The sequence below is a fragment of the Gorilla gorilla genome, chromosome 2 (genome assembly GCF_029281585.2).
Source record: "Gorilla gorilla gorilla isolate KB3781 chromosome 2, NHGRI_mGorGor1-v2.1_pri, whole genome shotgun sequence".
Classification (NCBI taxonomy): domain Eukaryota; kingdom Metazoa; phylum Chordata; class Mammalia; order Primates; family Hominidae; genus Gorilla; species Gorilla gorilla.
Window position 1 is genome coordinate 62586507 of NC_086017.1, and position 20719 is coordinate 62607225.

At 44.7% G+C, this 20719-nt stretch overlaps 1 protein-coding gene across 10 annotated transcripts in view; it reads right to left on the reverse strand.

Annotated features, from left to right (window-relative positions):
* Window positions 1–1075: 1075 nt before the first annotated feature.
* NEK4 (NIMA related kinase 4) overlaps window positions 1076–20719 on the reverse strand; it is a 61798-nt gene continuing 42154 nt past the window's right edge. For 5 of the 10 annotated variants that reach the window (XM_031009167.3, XM_031009164.3, XM_063703494.1 and 2 more), the window contains one exon: window positions 1076–2138. In XM_031009167.3, the coding sequence (XP_030865027.3) occupies window positions 2046–2138 (93 nt within the window). In that variant the 3' untranslated portion in view covers window positions 1076–2045. Of the gene's footprint in view, window positions 2139–18692; window positions 18834–18862; window positions 20713–20719 lie in introns of those variants that run through there. The other 5 variants (XM_031009165.3, XM_055382650.2, XM_063703495.1 and 2 more) reach the window with 3 other exon arrangements.

Sequence of the window (20719 nt, forward strand, 5' to 3'; positions counted from 1 at the left end):
AAAAAAAAAAAAGATATGGGTGAGATTCCTTTAATTCTAATAAAATACCTACTTTATACCAATACATTAGAAAAATTAAGTAAAACTGATGACTCTCCAGAACGATGTGGATTTCCAAAACATGCACGGAAAGGTGAATAGCTCAAGGATACCAAGTTTGCCAAAGATTTGTTCCCAACTGGGCATTGGGACTTGATGGTTTTGCAAGTTGAGTTCTAGCAAACCCTTCAAAGTGAAAATAAGAGTTATCAGAAACCAGGCTGTGAGCACTGTAAAAGGGCAGGAAGTATTGTTTTATTCACCACTATATCCCCAGCTCCTGGCAGAGAACCTGGCACACAGTAAACTCTAAATAAAAATCTGTTAAGTGTGCCGGGTGCGGTGGCTCACGCCTGTAATCCCAGCACTTTGGGAGGCCGAGGCGGGCAGATCACGAGGTCAGGAGATCGAGACCATCCTGGCTAACACGGTGAAACCCTGTCTCTACTAAAAAAATACAAAAAAATTAGCCAGGCATGGTGGCGGGCAACTGTAGTCCCAGCTACTCGAGAGGATGAGGCAGGAGAATGGAGTGAACCTGGGAGGCGGAGCTTGCAGTGATCCGAGATTGCACCACTGCACTTCAGCCTGGGTGACAGAGCAAGACTGTGTCTTAAAAAAAAAAAAAAAAAAATGTTAAGTGGCTGTAAAGGGAACATTTCATTAGAGTATTTGTGTGTGTGTGTAATTTTCAAAGATAGATATATTTTTAGTTATAGAAACTGAAAACAGGGCTGGGCACAGTGGCTCATTCCTGTAATCCTGGCACTTTGTGAGGCTGAGGTGAGTGGATTGCTTGAGCCCAGGAGTTTGAGATCAGCCTGGGCAATGTGGTGTAACCCTGTCTCTACAAAAAATACAAAAACTAGCCAGGTGTGGTGGCACACGCCTGTGGTCTCAGCTACTAGGGAGGCTCAGGCAGGAATATCACTTGAGCCCCAGAAGTGGAGGTTGCAGTGAGTTGAGATCATGCCACTGCACTCCAGCCTGACTGACAGAGTGAAACTCTGTCTCAAAAAAAAACCACCTGAAAACATTTCTGGAGCAATATTTATTTTTAGAGTCCCTCGAATACAGAAGTGAAAATGTACTATTCAAGACTTGTATTTAACTTCATAAAATTTCTTTCCTAGATGGGTATTACCTCTTATTAAACAACTAATAAAATATGTGCTATATAATCATACATTTAAAACATGGAAAGACAACTAATATCTTACAGTACATGAAGACAAACTTCAGGAGACAAACACTAAATATATCCAAAAACTAAATGGACCTGGACTTTGCTTACAAATTGCTTAAATGGAAATGAAATTTGTGTTTAAGAAATGTTTTCACTGATGGAAAAATAAATCTAACAAAACCATTATGTAAAAACATACTGATTTACAAAGCCAATGTGTCTCAGTTTTAATTTGTATATACCCTAGATGAGGTTTATATTAAATGAGAAAATATTAAAAGTCCATCAATGTGTAGAAAAGAAATACAGCTGCTCAAGTACTAGATAGAACTTCATATTCTTTAAATCTATTTCTAGAACTGAATTGACTTTTTAAAATTTTATAATTTATCAACTACTCCTTAAGGTTATTAATAGCAGGAATTATGACGACATATTATGTCATTTGTTTCTCCTATTGCTTTTATCTCTACAATATAAAATTCTCAATCCAGCATTTTATAGCTCTGTGTTTAATTAGTACCTTAAAAAAATAAAATTCTAAATATAAACTTGGTGGATTAAGGCTCAGTAAACAAACAAACAACAGATTTGTCCTCACAAAGAGAATATGAAAGCCAAAGTTTTTTTTCTTTCGTGATCCTGCTTCATATTATTCTGTTCTGTCCAATTTCTTTTCTGTAGGGAAAACCCAAAGAGATATAAAAAAGAGATATAAAACAGTGGTGAGTGGCTTCCAAATGACTGTTTGCCCTTGCTTTTTAAGCCAAAATCCTCTAAAAATAGGTCTTTAATTCTGGCAGCAGATTAGGACAAACGCTCAAAAATTCATGTTTTCTTCAAAAAATTTCAACTGGCGAGCTTTCACACTGTAAGTTGTATACTTTTCACCCATGTGCTCCCGCAAACGTACCTATTTGAGAAACAAAAGAAAATCAGTATGTAGTAGGAAAAAATATTTCTGTAATCTTAGAGGAAGGGCTTTTCTAAGCATGATATCCAAGGTGGAAACCATACAGGAAATACTAATAGTTCAGTTTACATAAAAATTTTAAACTTCAAGATGTTTTGAAAAGTCATAAGAAATTAAAGAGCAAACAAACAATAAACTAGAGAAAACATTTGCAACATTCATGCCAAAGGATTAATAGCATTCGTATATAAAGAGTTCTTTGAATCAATAAAACCCAACAATATTAGAATAGGTAAAACAAAATCAATTTCATAGATAATTCAGCAAATTCATTTATATATGTATGTAAATGTAAATCCCATATATTTACAAAATAATCATATAAATAACCACTTAGTGAAATGGGAAAAGTTCCCTTGTCCCCCTCGCAGGGCGTGCGATGGGGGTGTGGCTCGCTTCTTCAGTGCCCCACTGCTCAAACCTCTAGGGGACCATACAGACAGGCAGGCTGTGGGGCTCTGACCCCATGGTAGTGTCTAGTGGTGAATGTTTACAGCTGAAGCCCCAGTGGGTGTGCGTTACAGGGTGCTCTTTTAGTTTAGCCATCTGTAGGCAGCTTGTGTTAGCTCAATTAGACCCTTACCCTATCGCAAGGACAGAGGGCTTTTGTATCCCAGGGTTCTTGCCTTGATGTACCGGAAGAATCAGATCACACGTGGGCTTGGAGAATGAATGCAAGGTTTTATTGAGTGAAAGTAGCTCTCAGCAGATGCGGGAACCAGAAGGGAGATGGTTTTCCCCTGGAGTCTGGCCACTCGGTGGACCGGGTTCTCCCCCAGCTACCCTGGCCAAACTCCACCTCGTTCTGCTGGTCGATGGCCTGCTGGCATGCTGGCATCTGTCAGTGTGCTTTTCCGCTGGCATGCTCCCCTCGACATCCTCTCAATGTCCAGCTGCTTGTGTCTTCTTCTGCCAATGTGCTCCTCTCAACATCCAACCTCTTATCTGTGTTCCTGCGAGGGTCTCCGGGGTTTTTACAGGCACAGGATGGGGGAGTGGCAGGCCAGGGTGGTCTTGGGAAATGCAACATTTGGGCACGAACCAGCAGTGCCTGTTCTCGCCTAGGTCCATGGGCACAGATCTGAGGGTGGAGCCCTAGCCAGAGGCCACGCCCTCCCTTACCCAGTACTTCCCTGTCCCCCTTCCATATCATTAGCATACATAAAATTCAACCTGACCAGTAATAAAAAAAGTACTATGTGACATTCAGTGTATGCTTGTGGAAAGAACTGTTCAAAATTAAAATAACACCTAGTATGTTAAACAGATACTGTGAACCTCCTGATACAATGCACTGAGGGCATATCACTTCTGTGGTATTCCTGCCAAAAATGTATAACCTAAATCTATTCATGAGAAAACATTGGAAAAATCCAAACCAAGGGACATTTAATAAAACACACAGCCTAGGCTGTCTCATCCTTATGAGCAGCCTGCCCTGAATCCTCTCTCTCTCAGGGTGTACTGCCTATTCTGCACTAACTTTCAAAACATTATTTTTCTTTTGCAATAAATTATTCTATGCTGCAAAAAATAAACATATGGCCCCTACTCCTCAAAAATGTCAAAGTCAGCCAGGCATAGTAGCTCACGCCTGTAATCCCAGCACTTTGGGAGGCCGAGGCAGGCAGATCACCTGAGGTCGGGAGTTCGAGACCAGCCTGACCAACATGGAGAAACCCTGTCTCTACTAAAAATACAAAATTAGCCGGGCATGGTGGCACATGCCTGTAATCCCAGCTACTCAGGAGGCTGAGGCAGGAGAATCGCTTGAACCCGGGAGGCGGAGGTTGCGGTGAGCCAAGATCGCACCATTGCACTCTAGCCTGGGCAACAAGAGCAAAACTCCCTCTCAAAAAAAAAAAAAAGTCAAAGTCAGGAAAAACAAAGTGAGGAAATGTTTCAAATTTAAAAAGACATAATTAAATATAAAATGTAATCCTGTTTGGTTCCACATCCAGCATGACACCATAAGGAGCTCTGTAAACCTCCCACCACCCTCAGTGGCCAGGTACCATGGCTCACATCTGTAATTCCAGCACTTTGCAAGGCCAAAGCGGGCTGATCCCTTGAGCTCAGGAGTTCAAGACCAGCCTAGGCAACATGGTGAAACTTTGTCTCTACAAAGACTACAAAAAATTAGCCAGGTGTGGTGGTGTGCACCTGTAGTCCTAGGTACTTGGGAGGCTGAGGTGGGAGAATGACTTGAGCTGGTGAGGCAGAGACTGCAGTGAGCCGTGATCATGCCACTGCACTCCAGGCCGGGCTACAGAGCAACTCAAAAAAACAAAGTCTCTGGAAACGGTGCTAAGAGAAAATGACATTCGAATTTTTAAATAAAAATTATAGGAGGCCATTGTTTTGGACTAAACTCCTGCACTACTGATGGCAGTCACGGGCCATCCGGAGCAGCCGCTACCATCGCGCTGGCAGCAGCAGGGAGATGTGAGCGGTGATGGCAGGAGCAGCTGCAGAAGAGCAGTGGCACCACTGGAACCTGTGCCCCGCGCCCCTGAAGCAGCTGACCAGGCCACGCCCACCTTCGCATGGTTGGGACCCGCCCCCAGGCCCGGACCCTCCACCACTCCGGACACCTGCTTCAGCTGTGGGGAGGGCAAGGGGAGGAAGCAGACAGTCCCCAGAGCCCGCCCCTGGGAGCCCCGCCCAGAGCCCACTGCCCTGGAGGTTGCTAGGATGGGGCCAGGCTGTCACCTGCCGCTGGGGGAGCAGCGTGGTCGGGCGCAAAGGGGCAGGCAGAGAGGTGCCCCAAGGCAGAGCCAGGCCCGAGCGGCCCCAACTGCCCCCGCAGGCTCGGGGGTGTCTGTTCCCACTGCCTGGCCTCTCCCTATTACCCCCACCCCCAGCTCCAATCTCAGAGCGGCGTAAGCCCAGGCGCGGTCAAAGCCTGGCCAGGTGTGCGCATGTTTGGGGCAGCAATGACACACCAGCCCCCTGCCACTTTGTCCCCCTCCGGACTTTGGGCTCTAACAAGCGCAGGATGGGGAAAGTAAGCTGAGGGGGAGTGGAGGGCAGCTTGGCACTGGCCTGCACGTGTACCGTGGTATGAACAGCCTGGGCCCTGAGCAGGAGGCAGACAGGCTACTGGGCAGAAGGGGGCGGGTCCCCGGTGAGGCCCCACCTTCCGGCCAGGGAGGGAGCGAAGGCTGGGTACCAGGCTGCTAGTCCCATAGACCAGAGTGGGAACTTGTGGTGCCTTTTCTGGGCCTACCCATGGACAAATCGGCAGGTACTTCCTCCCGTTTAAGTCCCCTAAAAGCCCTGGGCTCAGCCAGAGCAGAACAGACAATGGGACGGCCAGCTGCAGAGAGGAGCTACCCTCTGCTGAGAGCTCAATACTCATCAAGATGAGTGGGGCTGAATACTCCACGAGACACCCTGTCTATGGAAAGGAGATGCCCCCTGCGGATCTCCTCTGAGCTGTTCTCTCTCTTTTTCTGAGACGGAGCCTTGCTCTGTCACCCAGGCTGGAGTGCAGTGGCACGATCATGGCTCACTGCAACCTCTGCCTCCTGGGTTCAAGCGATTCTCTTGCCTCAGCCTGCCCAGTAGCTGGGATTACAGGCACATGCCATCAGGCCCAGCTAATTTTTTTTGGTATTTTTAGTAGAGACGGGGTTTCACCATGTTGGCCAGGCTGGTCTCAAACTCCTGACCTCATGATCCACCCACCTCGGCCTCCCAAAATGCTGGGATTACAGGCGTGAGCTACCACGTCCAGCCTGAGCTGTTCTCTCAAAGAAACTCCTCTTCCTCTTGCTTACCCTGTACTTGTCCACATACCCCTTCCTGGTCACAGGACAAGAACTCGAGACCCATGAATGGTGAGGCTAAAAGAACTGTAAACAAACATGTTAGCAGCTGAAACATGCCCCTTTCTCACCACGTTGCATGTGAAGAGGAGAGAAGAGCTGTGGCCCTTCAAGGAGCCCAGACCTGGGAGCTCCCCAAGCCAGGGCTGTGACTTCCTCTTTGGGGCACTGTGGTTCCTGGCATCTCCAAGCTTCCCCAGTGTTCCCTGGTGCCAGCAGTGGAAGCTGCTTGAGGTGCACCTGGTCTGGCCATAGCTTCGCAGAGGACCAGTACCCATGCCGGCACCTGGAGCTGCCCGCCCCGCTGCAGCAACTAGCGTGTCTGACTGCACAGTGGCTGGACCCCATGCTCACTCCCACACCCCTCGCCGCTCCATGCCTGACTCTCCCTTGGCAGGCATGGGATACAGGTTGGTAATATAGTGCAGTGCCAGGCCATGGACAGAACAAGCCCAATGGGCCCAAGTAAAACTCAGGCAAAGGCGCCATCAGCCACAGACGTTTCTGGCTGGAAAAGTGACACCCCAAAGATCTCGTAACACCAGGCCCAACTGTCCAGACTAAAAATTATAATGGAGTCACTCATGCTCACCAAACCGAAATTGAGCTGTCAAGAAATCGAGAATGAATTTCCCAAAGAGGCCAGTTTCAACTGACGTCGTATGAAGCTCTCTCTGTTTTAATCTTTCATCTGAAGTAACCTAGATGTTAACCAATCAGCTTATTTTTCCATTATTCTATCTCCCTGTCCCCACCCTAAAATGACCAATCCACTTTTTTTCTGGAGCAACCCTATTAACTGAGACCAATCCACTTTTTGTTCTTTTTTTCTTCTTTATCCAACCCCTTTTCTGTCTATAAAGCCAATCTCCTCTGCTTCACTCATTAGAACACTTATTCTATTTTATAGAATGAAGTGTTGCCCAATGCTAGAATCACAACAAACCCAATTGAGATCTTTAAACAAAATGTGTTATAATTTTGTCTTTTGACAGAAGAAACATTTATTTGAGAAAATCTAGACTTTGGTAAGAATGGTAAGAGTCAGTGGTATGCGAATCATGACCAACTGCCACCTTTCTCCATCCCGCCTAAGTGAGACAAAAATTCTACTCCAGGCCAGTGAAGGCAAGAACACAGGCCTTTGTTTCCCTGCAACTTCCAGTTCAAAGGTTATCTTCTTGGGAGGGCAGGACATTGGCAGATCTCATCCTGCTGCCTGTTGTTGAGGCTACATTTCAGGAGGGTGCAGGCAAGAAGTGGGAGCTCCCTTCTTCCACCTAGCCCAGGGTACTAGGATGTAGGTTCTACTTTGGGTACAGGACTGCTAAAAATTATGGGGCCCAGGCCAGGTGTGTTGGCTCACACCTGTAATCCCAGCACTTTGGGAGACCGAGGTGGGTGGATCACTTGAGGTCAGGAGTTTGAGACCCAGCCTGGCCAACATGGTGAAACCGCATCTCTACTAAAAATACAAAATTGGCTGGGTGTGGTGGTGAGTGCCTATAATCCCAGCTACTTGGGAGGCTGACGTAGGAGAATCACTTGAATCCAGCAGGCAGAGGTTGCAGTGAGCTGAGATCGCACCTCTGCACTACAGCCTGGGTGACAAAGCAAGACTCCATCTCAAAAAAAAAAAAAATTATGGTGCCCCAAATCACCTCTTCCCCAGACCATAAAGTGAAGATTCCATGTTAGTGAAATGCCAAGAAGTATGCCAAGTATGCCAAGAAGACAAGAGGCTACTGCCCCATCTCCCTCCAAAACCGGGTGCTAAGTTTCTAAAGTGGGGGTATCACTCGGAAGAGTGCCATTGTCTCCACCCACAGCTCCATAGCCATGCTCACAAACTTTGCTTGGGAATAGAAACAGGCCATAAAACAGAGCACCAAATCTCCTCCTAAATGAACTGACTTCATTTGCAACAGAATATGGAGTTAAAGCCTCAGAGTGCTTTCAAAAAGAGTGGAAGTGTAACTGAGTACCTCCACTTTAATTAAATTATTATTATTATTATTCTTTGAGACAGAGTCTCTCTCTGTCATCCAGGCTGGAGTGCAGTGGCACAATCTCAGCTCACTGCAACCTCTGCCCCCCGCCCCCCCCGGGTTCAAGCAATTCTCATGCCTCAGCCTCCTGAGTAGCTGGGATTACAGGCGTATGCCACCACACCAGGCTAATTTTTGTATTTTTAGTAGAGACGGGGTTTCGTCACGTTTGCCAGGCTGGTCTCAAACTCTTGACCTCAAGTGATCTGCCCACCTCAGTCTCCCAAGGTGCTGGGATCACAGGCGTGAGCTACTGCACCTGGCCTCAATTATTTAATTATTTTTAAATTCTTTGTTTTCTCTCTCTTCTTTTCCTCCTTTTTCCCACTTCCTACTTAGCTCTTTAGAAATACAATTATAGGCTGGGCATGGTGGCTCATGCCTGTAATCCCAGCACTCTCTGGGAGGCCAAGGCAGGTTGATCACCTAAGGTCAGGAGTTTGAGACCAGCCTGGCCAACATGGTGAAACACTGTCTCTATTAAAAATACAAAAATTAGCCGGGCATGGTGGCAGACGCCAGTAATCCCAGCTACTCGGGAGGATGAGGCAGGAGAATCACTTGAACCCGGGAGGTGGAGGTTGCAGTGAGCCGAGATCATGCCACTGCACTCCAGCCTGGGCGACAGAGTAAGACTCCGTCTCAAAAAAAAAAAAAAGAAATACAATTATAGCCTTTTACCTTCTCTTCATCAGACACTCCCTACAGGGGTAGTTCAACTATGTGCTTAGAAGCTCCAGAGCAGAGCTCTTACCCACTAGGAGGTTGTCTCGAGAGATAACAGTAGATTCACAACCCAATGCCTGCCCACAAAGAAACCAGCAGTCACCACCTTGATCACCTGGTAGATAAGCCACCAAGCTAGCACGCAGACCCCTACAACTGCTCGCTTCCCCCCAACCCGCCATGTCCCATTCATGTTAGGCCCTTTTTTTTGAGACGGAGTTCCGCTCTCATTGCCCAGGCTGGAGTGCAATGGCACAATCTCGGCTCACCGACCGTGACCTCCGCCTCCTGGGCTCAAGTGATTCTCCTGCCTCAGCCTCCCAAGTAGCTGGGATAATAGGCATGCCCCACCACGCCTGGCTAATTTTGTATTTTTAGTAGAGACAGGGTTTCTCCATGTTGGTCAAGCTGCTCTCGAACTCCCAACCTCAGGTGATCTGCCCGCCTTGGCTTCCCAAAGTGCTGGGCATACACGGATAAGCCATCGCGCCTGGCCTACGCCCCCTTTAAAAGTGCTTGCTTTCTGCTCCAAAGGAGGAGTACCCTTAAAGGCAGAAAGCCTCTACTTCCACTAAGCTAAGCTTTGGAATAAAAAGTCACTTTATACCAGACCTTGCTCTTGTTAATTGGACTCTGCAAGCAGCAAGCAACTGAACCTGTGTTTTAGATACAGCAGTAGAAAGGCAACTGGGAGGAGATAAGCCAATTCATTGGAGATGTAAACTAAACTATAGGCTGGGCTAGTTTGCAGAGACGATTACAAAGCTGGGAGGAGGCCTCTTGGGGTCAGAAAAAAATCTCAGATACTGACATAGGAGTACAAGACCAGCCTGACCAATATGGTGAAACCCCGTCTCTACTAAAAATACAAAATTAGCCAGGTATGGTGGCACGCACCTGTAGTCCCAGTTACTCGGGAGGCTGAGGCAGGAGAATCGCTTGAACCTGGGAGGCGGAGGTTGTAGTGAGCGAAGATCACGCCACTGCACTCCAGCCTGGGTGACAGAGTGAGACTCTGTCTCAAAAAAAAGAAAAAAAAAAAAGATTTCAAAGTAGCCATTATAAATATGTTCAAAGAACAAAAGGAAACCATAATTTAAAAAGTAAAGGAAGGTATAATGACAGTGTCATATCAAATAGAGAATATTAAGAAACAGAAAAAAATTATTAATTAAAAGACCCAAATGGAAATTCTAGAGCTAAAAAGTACAATAACTGAAAAGAAAAATTCACTAGAGGGGCTCAACAGCGTACTTACACTGGCAGAACAATTAGCAAGCTTGGGGACAGACCAACAGAAATTATGCAATCCAAATAATGGAGAAAAAGCTAAAATGAAAAATGAACAGAGACTCAGAGAAATGAAGGGCACCATTAACTGCACCAAATATGTATAAAGAAAACACCAGCAGAGGAGAGACAGGAGCAGAAAAAAGCCCGGGCTTGGTGGCTCACACCTGTAATCCCAGCACTTTGGGAGGCCGAGGTGGGCGAATCACTTGAGGTCAGAAGTAAAAGACCTGCTTGGCCAACATGGTGAACCCCCGTCTCTACTAAAAATACAAAAATTAGCTGGGCGTGGTGGCATATGCCTGTAGTTCTGGGTACTTGGGAGGCTGAAGCAGATGAGTAGCTAGACAGCTAGGACTACAGACACACACCACCATGCCAAGAACCCAGGAGATGGAGGTTGTAGTGAGCTGAGATCGCACCACTGAACTCCAGCCTGGGTGACAGAGCAAGACTCTGTCTCCAAAAAAAAAAGAAGCAGAAAAAAAAATTTTTAAGAAATAATGCCTGAATACTTTACAAATTTATTGAAAAACATTGATCTACACGTCCAAGAAGCTAAATGAACTTCCAAGTAGGATAAACTCAAAGAGATCCACAGACAGACACATTAAGGTTAAAGTGCTGAAAGTCAAAAACAGAGAAAACCTTGAAAGCAGCAAGATGAAAATAACTCATCAGAAGGCAACACCAATAACATTCACAGCTAACATCTCCTCATAAACAATGGAGGCTAGAAGGCAGAAGGATAACATTCAAGGTGCTCCAAAAAACTGTCAGACAAGAATCCCATATCTACCAAATCTATCATTCAAAAATAAAAGTGAAATAAGGAAATTCTCAGATAAACAAAAGCAGAGAATGTGTGGCTAGCAGACCCACATTACAGGAAAACTAAGTGAAGTTCATCAAGCTAAAAGGATGAGACCCTACACAATAACTCAAAGCAATGTGAAAACACAAAAGAGTGCTGGTAAAGGTAATTATAAAACACAATACAAACACATTTTGCCTCTCCTTAACTAATCTGAAAAGCTACTGTATGAAACAATACTATACAAGATGGCAGAGTAAGAAGCATCAGGAATTCATCTCCTCACTCAAGCAAAAATTGTATCTCTTCACTCAACCAGAAATTGTACTGACAGAATCTCTTTTACGTAACTATTTAAAAACTCTGGATTCTCTTGAAGGCTGGAAACATCTGGGGGAAGTCTTAGAAGCTAAATTGTGGTTCACTTCAGCCCCAAGCACTCTGCACCCAGTGGCAGACAGTCATGCTGTCTGTTCCTGAAGCAGCTTGCATGCTGCTTGCAAGAACCAGGGTAGGCAATAAGAAACCAGTCCTCCAAGTATCAGGGATCTCTGTACTGATAGCTGATTGCTGCTTCTGATCACTGAAGTACAGATATAGAAGCAGGAAACCAATGTTGCAACCATCACTGACACTGTTGCAAACCTCCCTCCCTCTAGCTGAAGTGACTTCCTGGGGATTTAAAAGGCTGGTGCCTTTATTTCTCCCCACTTTATTTTTTTTCTTTTCCCCCTTTTGGGGGCCATACATTGAAGGAGCAGGATGTTCCAAAGCCACTGGGCACGGTGGCTTATGCCTAGAATCCCAGAACTTTGGGAGGCCAAGGCAGGAGAATTGCTTGAGCCCAGGAGTTCAAGACCCACCTGGGCAACATAGGGAGACTCTGTCTCTACCAAAAAAAAAATTTTTTTTTTAATTAGCTAAGTGTGGTGGGGCACGCCTGTTGTCCAAGCTACTAAGGAGGCTGGGACAGGAGAATTGCTTAAGTCCAGGAGGCAGAGGCTGCAGTGAGCTGTGATTACACCATTGTACTCCAGCCTGGGTGACAGAGCAAGACCCTGTCTCAAAAAAAAAAAAAAAAAAAGTAACCACATTTACAGGGGAATTTGGAAAGTTACCATGCATGTACATGCCCAGGGGAAAACACAGATTCAGACATGAGAAGGATCTTAAGTTTATACCTGTGACTAATCCCTGGTGATAGTGACAGGAGGTGGCCAAATACCTAGGCAGATGGGACAGGTTCCCAGTGAAACCCCACCTTCAAGCCAAATCAGCCCGAAGGCTGAAAGACCAGACTGCTGGTCCTGGATGAAACCTGTGATCCAGAGTGGGAACTTCTGTTCCTCTTTGCTCGCTCTTTCCCAATTGATACTTTCTGAATAATGCCTTTTAACCAATCGAATGTTGCCTTTTCTAATACTACCTACAGCCTACCCCTCCCCTATTCTGAGCCCATAAAAAACCCTGGACTCAGCCATATTAGGGGGACTTCCCCACCTTAAGGTAGGGGGACCACCCTCGCATCCCCTCTCTGCTGATAGCTGTTTCATCACTCAATAAAATTCTTCTCCACCCTCCTCACCCTTCAACATCCAGCGTATCCTTATTCTTCTTGGGCAAGGTCCGAGAGCTCAGAAACTGCTGAACGTGGGTACAAGCTATAACACAAGCGAGCTGGGGCACACCAGCATGGCTGAGCGAGGCCTGGGTGGGGCATGGCCAGCCAGAGGTCCCTGGCTTGCAAAGTGACTGAGAAGTAAATCCTACATCACTGGCATGGAGGACCCCTAAATTATCACATGATAAAAACTCAAATGTCCAGTTTGAAAACAAAAAACCACAAGACATAAAAAATAAGTATGGACCATTCAAAGGAAAAAAACAAAAGAAATCAATAGAAATTGTCCCTAAGATCAGATGGCAGACTTATTAGAAAATGATGTGGCCGGGCATGGTGACTCATGCCTGTAATCACAGGACTCTGGGAGGCTGAGGCAGGCAGATTGCTTGAGGCCAGGAGTTTGAGAGCGGCCTGGGTAACATGGCGAAACCCTGTCTCTACAAAATGTACAAAAAAAATAGCTGGGTGTGGTGGCATGCTCCTACAGTCCTGGCAACCTGGGAGGCTGAGGTGGGAGGATGACCTGAGCCCAGGCTGCAGTGAGCCATGACTATTCCATTGCCCTCTAGCCTGAGCGACAGAGCGAGACTCTGTCTCAGAAAAAGAAAGTTATGTAATTATGTGGCCAGGCATGGTGGCTCACACCTGAAATCTAAGTACTTTGGGAAGTCAAGGCAGGAGGATTAGTTGAGACCAGGTGTTTGAGACCAGCCTGGGCAACATAATGAGACCCTGTCTCTACAAAAAAATTTTAAAATTAGCTAGGTATGGTGGCATGTGCCTGCAGTTCCAGCCACTTGAGAAGCTAAAGCGGGAGGATCACTTGTGCCCAGGAGTTTGAGGCTGCAGGGAGCTATCACTGCACCACTGCACTCCAGACAGAATGAGACCCTGTCTCAAAATAAAATAAAATGATGTATAAATAAAACAAATATCAGTAAAGAGAAAGACATAAAAAGAAAAAAAGAATTTTTTTTTTTTTGAGATGGAGTCTTGCTCCATCACCCAGGCTGAAGGGCAGTACAACCTGTGACCTCCATCTCCCGGGTTCAAGCGATTCTCGTGTCTCAGCCTCCTGAGTAGCTGGAATTACAGGTGCATGCCACCGTGCCTAATTGTTGTACTTTTAGTGTAGACGGGGTTTTACCATGTTGGTCAGGCTGGTCGAACTCCTGACCTTAAGTCATCTGCCTGGCTCAGCCTCCCAAAGTGCTGGGATTACAGGCATGAGCCACCATGCCCGGTCTGAAAAAAAGAAATTCTGAAGATGAGAAGTACAATAACTGCAATGAAAAAGCAGATCTGAGCAAGGACAAGAAAGAAATAGTGAACTTGAAGATAGGATAATTAAAAGTATCAAGTCTGAAGAACAGGAAGAAAAAAGACTACAGAAAGTGAACAGAGCTTAAAGGACCTATAGAACACCATCAAGCAGCCCAACGTAAGCAATGTGGGAGTCCCACAGAAAGAGGAGAGAGAGGGGATCAGATAAATGATCTGAAGAAATAATAGCTGAAAAATTCACAAGTTTGATGAAAGACAAATATTTAAAAGACAAAATAAACATCCAAGAGGCTCAACAAACTCCAAGTAGGATGAACTCAAGAGTCTACACTGAAATACATTATAATCAAACTGTAAAAAGACACAGCCAGGCTTAGTGGCTCACACCTGCTATCCTAGCACTTTGGGAGGCCACGGCGGGTGGATCACTTGAGGTCAGGAGTTCAAGACCAACCTGGATGACATGGTGAAACCCTGTCTCTACTAAAAATACTAAAATTAGCCCCATGTGATGCCACATGCCTGTGATCCCAGCTACACAGGAGGCTGAGTCACAAAAATTGCTTGAACCCGGGAGACAGAGGTTGCAGTGAGCCAAGATGGCGCCACCGCACTCCACCCTGGGGACAGTGAGACTTTGTCTTAAAACACACACACACACACACACACACACACACACACACACACACACACACAAAACTGTCAAAAGACAAAGACAGAGAATCCTGAAAACAGCATGAGAGAAGCAACTTATCACATACAAAGGATAAGATTACCAACGGGTTTTTTCATCAGGAACTGTGGAGGCCAGAAAGCAGTGGGCTAATATATTCAAAATGCTAAAAGAAAAAATACCAAGAATACCGTATCTGGCAAAAATGCCCTTCAAAAGTGAGGGAGAAATCAAGACATTTCCAGATAAATCTGATTTACACTAGATCTTCCCTATCAGAAATATTCAAGGGAATTCTGTGGGTTGAAAGGAAATGACAATAATTAACTTGAAGCTTTATGAAGAAAGAAAAATCTCTAAAAACAATCAGATTAATCAAATTAATAGGAACAGACAGGAGAATGGTGTTTACCAGAGGCCGAAGGGTGGGGAGAATGGGCAGGTGTTGGTCAAAGGGTACAAGGTTCAGTTATACAGCAGGAGTAAGTATTTTGAGATACATTGCACAACATGGTGACTACATTTAATAATAATGTATTACATATTTCAAAATTGCTAAGAGAATTTCAAATGTCCTCATCACAAGAAAATGATAAATACTTGAGGTGACAGATATGTTGATTAGCTTGATTTAATCAAAACACATTGTATACATATATCAGAACATCACATTGTACTCTATAAATATGTACAATTATGATTTGTTGATTAACAATAAAAAATATGTTTGTAAAAGAAATCCCTTTGGTAAAGATAAACAGATGGGCAACTATAAAAGCTAGTATTATTGTAACAATTATTTGTAATTTCTTTTTTTTGTTTTCTACAAGATTTAAGAGGCTAATACATTACAAAACAATTAGACTAAAAGCTAATATTACTGTAACTTTTGTTTGCAATTCCACGTTTTGTTTTCCATATAATTTAAGAGACTAATGCATTTTAAAAACCAATTTTTAGATCCTGTTTTTAAACATATAATGTACAGGCCGGGCGCTGTGGCTCACGCCTGTAATCCCAGCACTTTGGGAGGCTGAGGCGGGTGGATCACGAGGTCAGGAGATCGAGACCATCCTGGCTAACACGGTGAAACCCCGTCTCTACTAAAAATACAAAAAAAAATTAGCCGGGCATGGTTGCGGGCGCCTGTAGTCCCAGCTACTCGGGAGGCTGAGGCAGGAGAATGAAGTGAACCCGGGAGGCGGAGCTTGCAGTGAGCTGAGACTGCGCCACTGCACTCCAGCCTGGGCAACAGAGCAAGACTCTGTCTCAAAAAAAAAAATATAATGTACAAAGATATACTTTTGTGACATCAATAACTAGAAGGATTTGGGGCAGAGCTGTTAAAAGGGTAGAGTTTTTGTATGTTATTGAAGTTAAGCTGGCATAAATTCAAACTAGAGTATTATAATTTTAGGACATTAAATATAATCTCCATGGTAACCACAGACAAAACAGTTACAGGACATGTTACATATTATATTAAAATTTTTCACTACAAAAAAAATCAACTAAACACAAAAGAAGACAGTAAAGCAGGAAATAAGCAATTAAAAAACTATAATGCATACAGAACATAAATTAGTAAAATAACATTAGTCCCTCCTTATCAATAATTACTTTAAATGTAAATGGATTAAACTCTCCAAAGATAGAAATTGGCAGAATGGATTTAAAAAAACACAGAATCCACCTATATGCTATCTATAAGAGACTCTATATCTAAAGACACAAAAAAATTGCAAGTAAAAATTTTGAAAAAAATATTCCACATAAATTGTAACCAAAGGAGATTAGGGATGGCCTTACAAATATCAGACAAAATGTCTTTAAATTAAAAAAAGGTTATAAGAGACAAAAAAGGAGACATATACAGCAAGAAGATTAGAACAATTATTAACATTTATGCACCTAAATGTACAAATGAGGATATTGATGGTTTGTTTTTAGGTGTAAAAAACAAACCATGACTAATAGTTGCAGACTTCAATACCCCACTCTCAATAATGGATAGAACAACCTGGCAGAAGATAATTAAGAAAATGGAGGACTTGGGGCTGGGCGTGGTGGCTCATGCCTATAATCCCAGCACTTTAGGAGGCCGAGGCAGGTGGATCACGAGCTCAGGAGATTGACACCATCCTGGCTAACACGGTGAAACCCTGTCTCTTCTAAAAATACAAAAAAATTAGCTGGGCATGGTGGCGGGCACCTGTAGTCCCAGCTACTCGGGAGGCTGAGGCAGGAGAATGCTGTGAATCCGGGAGGCAGAGCTTGCAGTGAGCTGAGATCACACCACTGCACTCCAGCCTGGGCAACAGAGCGAGACTCCGTCTCAAAAAAAAAAAAAAAAAAAAAAAATTCAGGACTTGGCTGGGCACAGTGGCTCACACCTGTAATCCCAGAACTTTGGGAGGCTGAGGCAGGTGGATCACAAGGTCAGGAGTTCAAGACCTGCCTGGCCAAGATGGTGAAACCCCGTCTCTACTAAAAATACAAAAATTATCTGGGTGTGGTGGCGGGTGCCTGTAGTCCCAGCTACTCGAAGGCTGAGGCAGAGAATTGCTTGTACCTGGGAGGTGGAGGTTGCAGTGAGCTGAGATGGCACCACTGCACTCCAGCCTGGGTGACAGAGCGAGACTCCCTCTCAAATAAATAAATAAGAGGACTTGAACAATGCAGTAAACCAACTAGATCTAACAGGCATCTAAAACTTTTTTTTTTTTTTTTTCTGAGACAGAGTTTCACTCTTGTTGCCCAGGCTAGAATGCAATGGCTCGATCTTAGCTCACCACAACCTCTGCCTCCCAGGTTCAAGCGATTCTCCTGCCTCAGCCTCTCTGGTAGCTGAGATTACAGATGTGTACCACCATGCCCAGCTAATTTTGTATTTTTAGTAGAGACAGAGTTTCACCATGTTGGTCAGGCTGGTCTCGAACTCCTGACCTTGGGTGATCCACCAGCCTCAGCCTCCCAAAATGCTGGGATTACAGGCGTGAGCCACTGCGCCTGAACTACATTAAAATTCTTTACCTAACAACAGAATATGTATTCTTCTCAAGTGCACATGGGTCATTCTCCAGGACAGACCATACTATAGACCACAAATTGTCTCAATAGATTTTAAAGAAAAGATAGCACACAGAATATCTTCTCCAACCACAGTGGGATGAAGTTAGAAATCAGTAACAAGGAAAACTAAAATTCCCAAATTTGTGGGAACCAAATAACACTTTTTGTTTTTGAGACGCAGTCACCCAGGCTGGAGTGTGGTAGTGTGACCTCGGCTCACTCCGACCTCCACCTCCCAGGTTCAAGCAATTCCGCCTCAGCCTCTTGAGTAGCTGGGATCACAGGTGCCCAACACCACAACCGGCTAATTTTTGTATTTTTAGTAGAGACAGGGTTTCACAGGTTGGACAGGCTGGTGTGAACTCCTGACCTCAAGTGATCCACCCACTTCGGCCTCCTGAAGTGCTGGGATTACAGGCATAAGCCACTGTGCCCAGTCTAAATAACACACTCTTAAATCACCAATGGATCAAAGAAGAAATCAAAAGGAAAATTAGAAAATACTTAGAGACAAATGAAAATAAAAAACAATATACTGAAACTTTTGGAATTCAGCAAAAGCAGTGCTAAGGGGGGAATTTATAGCTGTAAACACTTACATTAAAAAAGAAAGATCTTGGGCTGGGCACGGTGGCCAATGACTGTAATCTCAGCACTTTGGGAGACATAGATGAGAGGATTGCATGAGATCAGCAGTTCGAGACCAGCCTGGGCAATATAGACAGACCTTGTTTCTACAAAAAATTTAAAAAATTAAGGCGCCAGGCATGGTAGCTCACACCTGTAACCCCAGTACTTTAGGAGGCTTACACAGGCGGATCACTTGAGCCCAAGGGTTCAAGACCAGCCTAGGGAACACAGTGAAAGCCCATCTCTACAAAAAGTACAAAAATAATTAGCTGCACGTGGTGCCCCACACCTGTAGTCCCAGCTATTCTAGAGGCTGAGGTGGGAGGATCACTTGAGCCTGGGAGGTAGAGGTTACAGAGAGCCAAAATTGCGCCACTGCACTGTTGCAGGAAGTCAGGGACTCTGAACAGAGGGACTGGCTGGAGCCATGGCAGAGGAACATAAATTGTGAAGATTTCATGGACATTTATCAGTTCCCAAATAATACTTTTATAATTTCTTACCCCTGTTTTACTTTAATCTCTTAATCCTGTTATCTTCATAAGATGAGGACGTACGTCACCTCAGGACCACCATGATAATTGTGTTAACTGTACAAATTGATTGTAAAACATGTGTGTTTGAACAATATGAAGTCAGTGCACCTTGAAAAAGAACAGAATAACAGCGATTTTCAGGGAACAAGGGAAGACAACCATAAGGTCTGACTGCCTGAGGGGTCGGGCAAAATAGAGCCATATTTTTCTTCTTGCAGAGAGCCTATAAACAGACATGCAAGTAGGGAAGATATCGCTAAATTCTTTTCCTAGCAAGGAATATTAATAATTAATACCCTGGGGAAGGAATGCATCCCTGGGAGGAGGTCTATAAACGGCTGCTCTGGGAGTGTCTGTCTTATGTGGTTGAGATAAGGACTGAAATATGCCCTGGTCTCCTGCAGTACCCTCAGGCTTGTTAGGGTGGGGAAAAAACTCCACCCTGGTAAATTTGTGGTCAGACCGGTTCTCTGCTCTCGAACCGTGTTTTCTGTTGTTTAAGATGTTTATCAAGACAATATGTGCACAGCTGAACATAGACCCTTATCAGTATGTTCTGATTTTGCCCTTGTCCTGTTTCCTCATAAGCATGTGATATTTGTTCTGCCTTTTGCCCTTTGAAGCATGTGATCTTTGTGACCTACTCCCTGTTTGTACACCCCCTCCCCTTTTGAAATCCTTAATAAAAACTTGCTGGTTTTAAGGCTCAGGTGGGCATCACGGTCCTACCCACATGTGATGTCACCCCTGGAGGCCCAGTACAAAAATTCCTCTCTTTGTACTCTTTCTCTTTATTTCTCAGCTGGCCGACACTTATGGAAAATAGAAAGAACCTACGTTGAAATATTGGGGGGCGGGTTCCCCCAATACTGCACTCCAGCCTGGGGGATGGAGCGAAAGCCTGTTTCAAATATTTTAAATTAAAAAACAAAAAGGGCAGGCACAGTGGCTCACACCTGTAATCCTAGCACTTTGGAAGGCCAAGGTGGGTGGATCACCTGAGGTCAGGAGTTCAAGACCAGACTGGCCAACATGGTGAAACCCCATCTCTACTAAAATACAAAAATTAGCCAGGCATGATGGCGGTTGCCTGTAATCCCAGCTACTTGGGAGGCTGAGATGGGAGAATCGCTTGAACCCGGGAGATGGTGGTTGCAGTGAGCCGAGATCATGCCACTGCACTCTAGCCTGGGCGGCTGAGCAAGACTCTGTGTCTCAAAAAAAAAAAAAAAGATTGCTTCACTTGACTAGCCAAAAAAAAAAAAAGACTCAAATTACCAAAATAAGAAATTAAAATGGATACATTACTACCAGCTCTACAGAAATAAAAAGAATTGGGTGGGCATGGCGGCTCATGCCTGTAATCCCAACACTTTGGGAAGCCGAGGTAGGTGGATCACGAGGTCAGGAGATCAAGACCTCCTGGCCAACATGGTGAAACCCCATCTCTACTAAAAATGCAAAAATTAGCTGGGTGTGGTGGCGTGTGCCTGTAATCCCAGCTACTCGGGAGCCTGAGGCAGGAGAATCCCTTGAAACCGGGAGGCAGAGATTGCAGCGAGCTGAAATTGCGCCATGGCACTCTAGCTTGGTGACAGAGCGAGACTCCATCTCAAACATAAATAAATAAAATAAAAAAGAATCGTAAGAGAACTATGAACAATTGTATGCCAACAAGTTGCATAAACCTAGATGAAATGGACACACTCCTAGAAACATAAAACCTACTGAGACTGAATCACAAAGAAATAGAAAATCTGAATAGACCCATAACTAGTGTAAGGAGAATGAATCAATCATCAACAAACTCCCAAAAAGGAAAGTTCCTAGACCTGATGGCTTTGCTGGTGATTCTACCACACATTTGGAGAGGAACTGATGCCAATCCTTCTCAAACTTTTCCAGAGAGTTGAGGAGGAAGGGGTAATTCCTGGTTCATTTTATGAGGCTGACGACAATGCCCTGGTGCTGGGGCCAGACAGGGACACTACAGG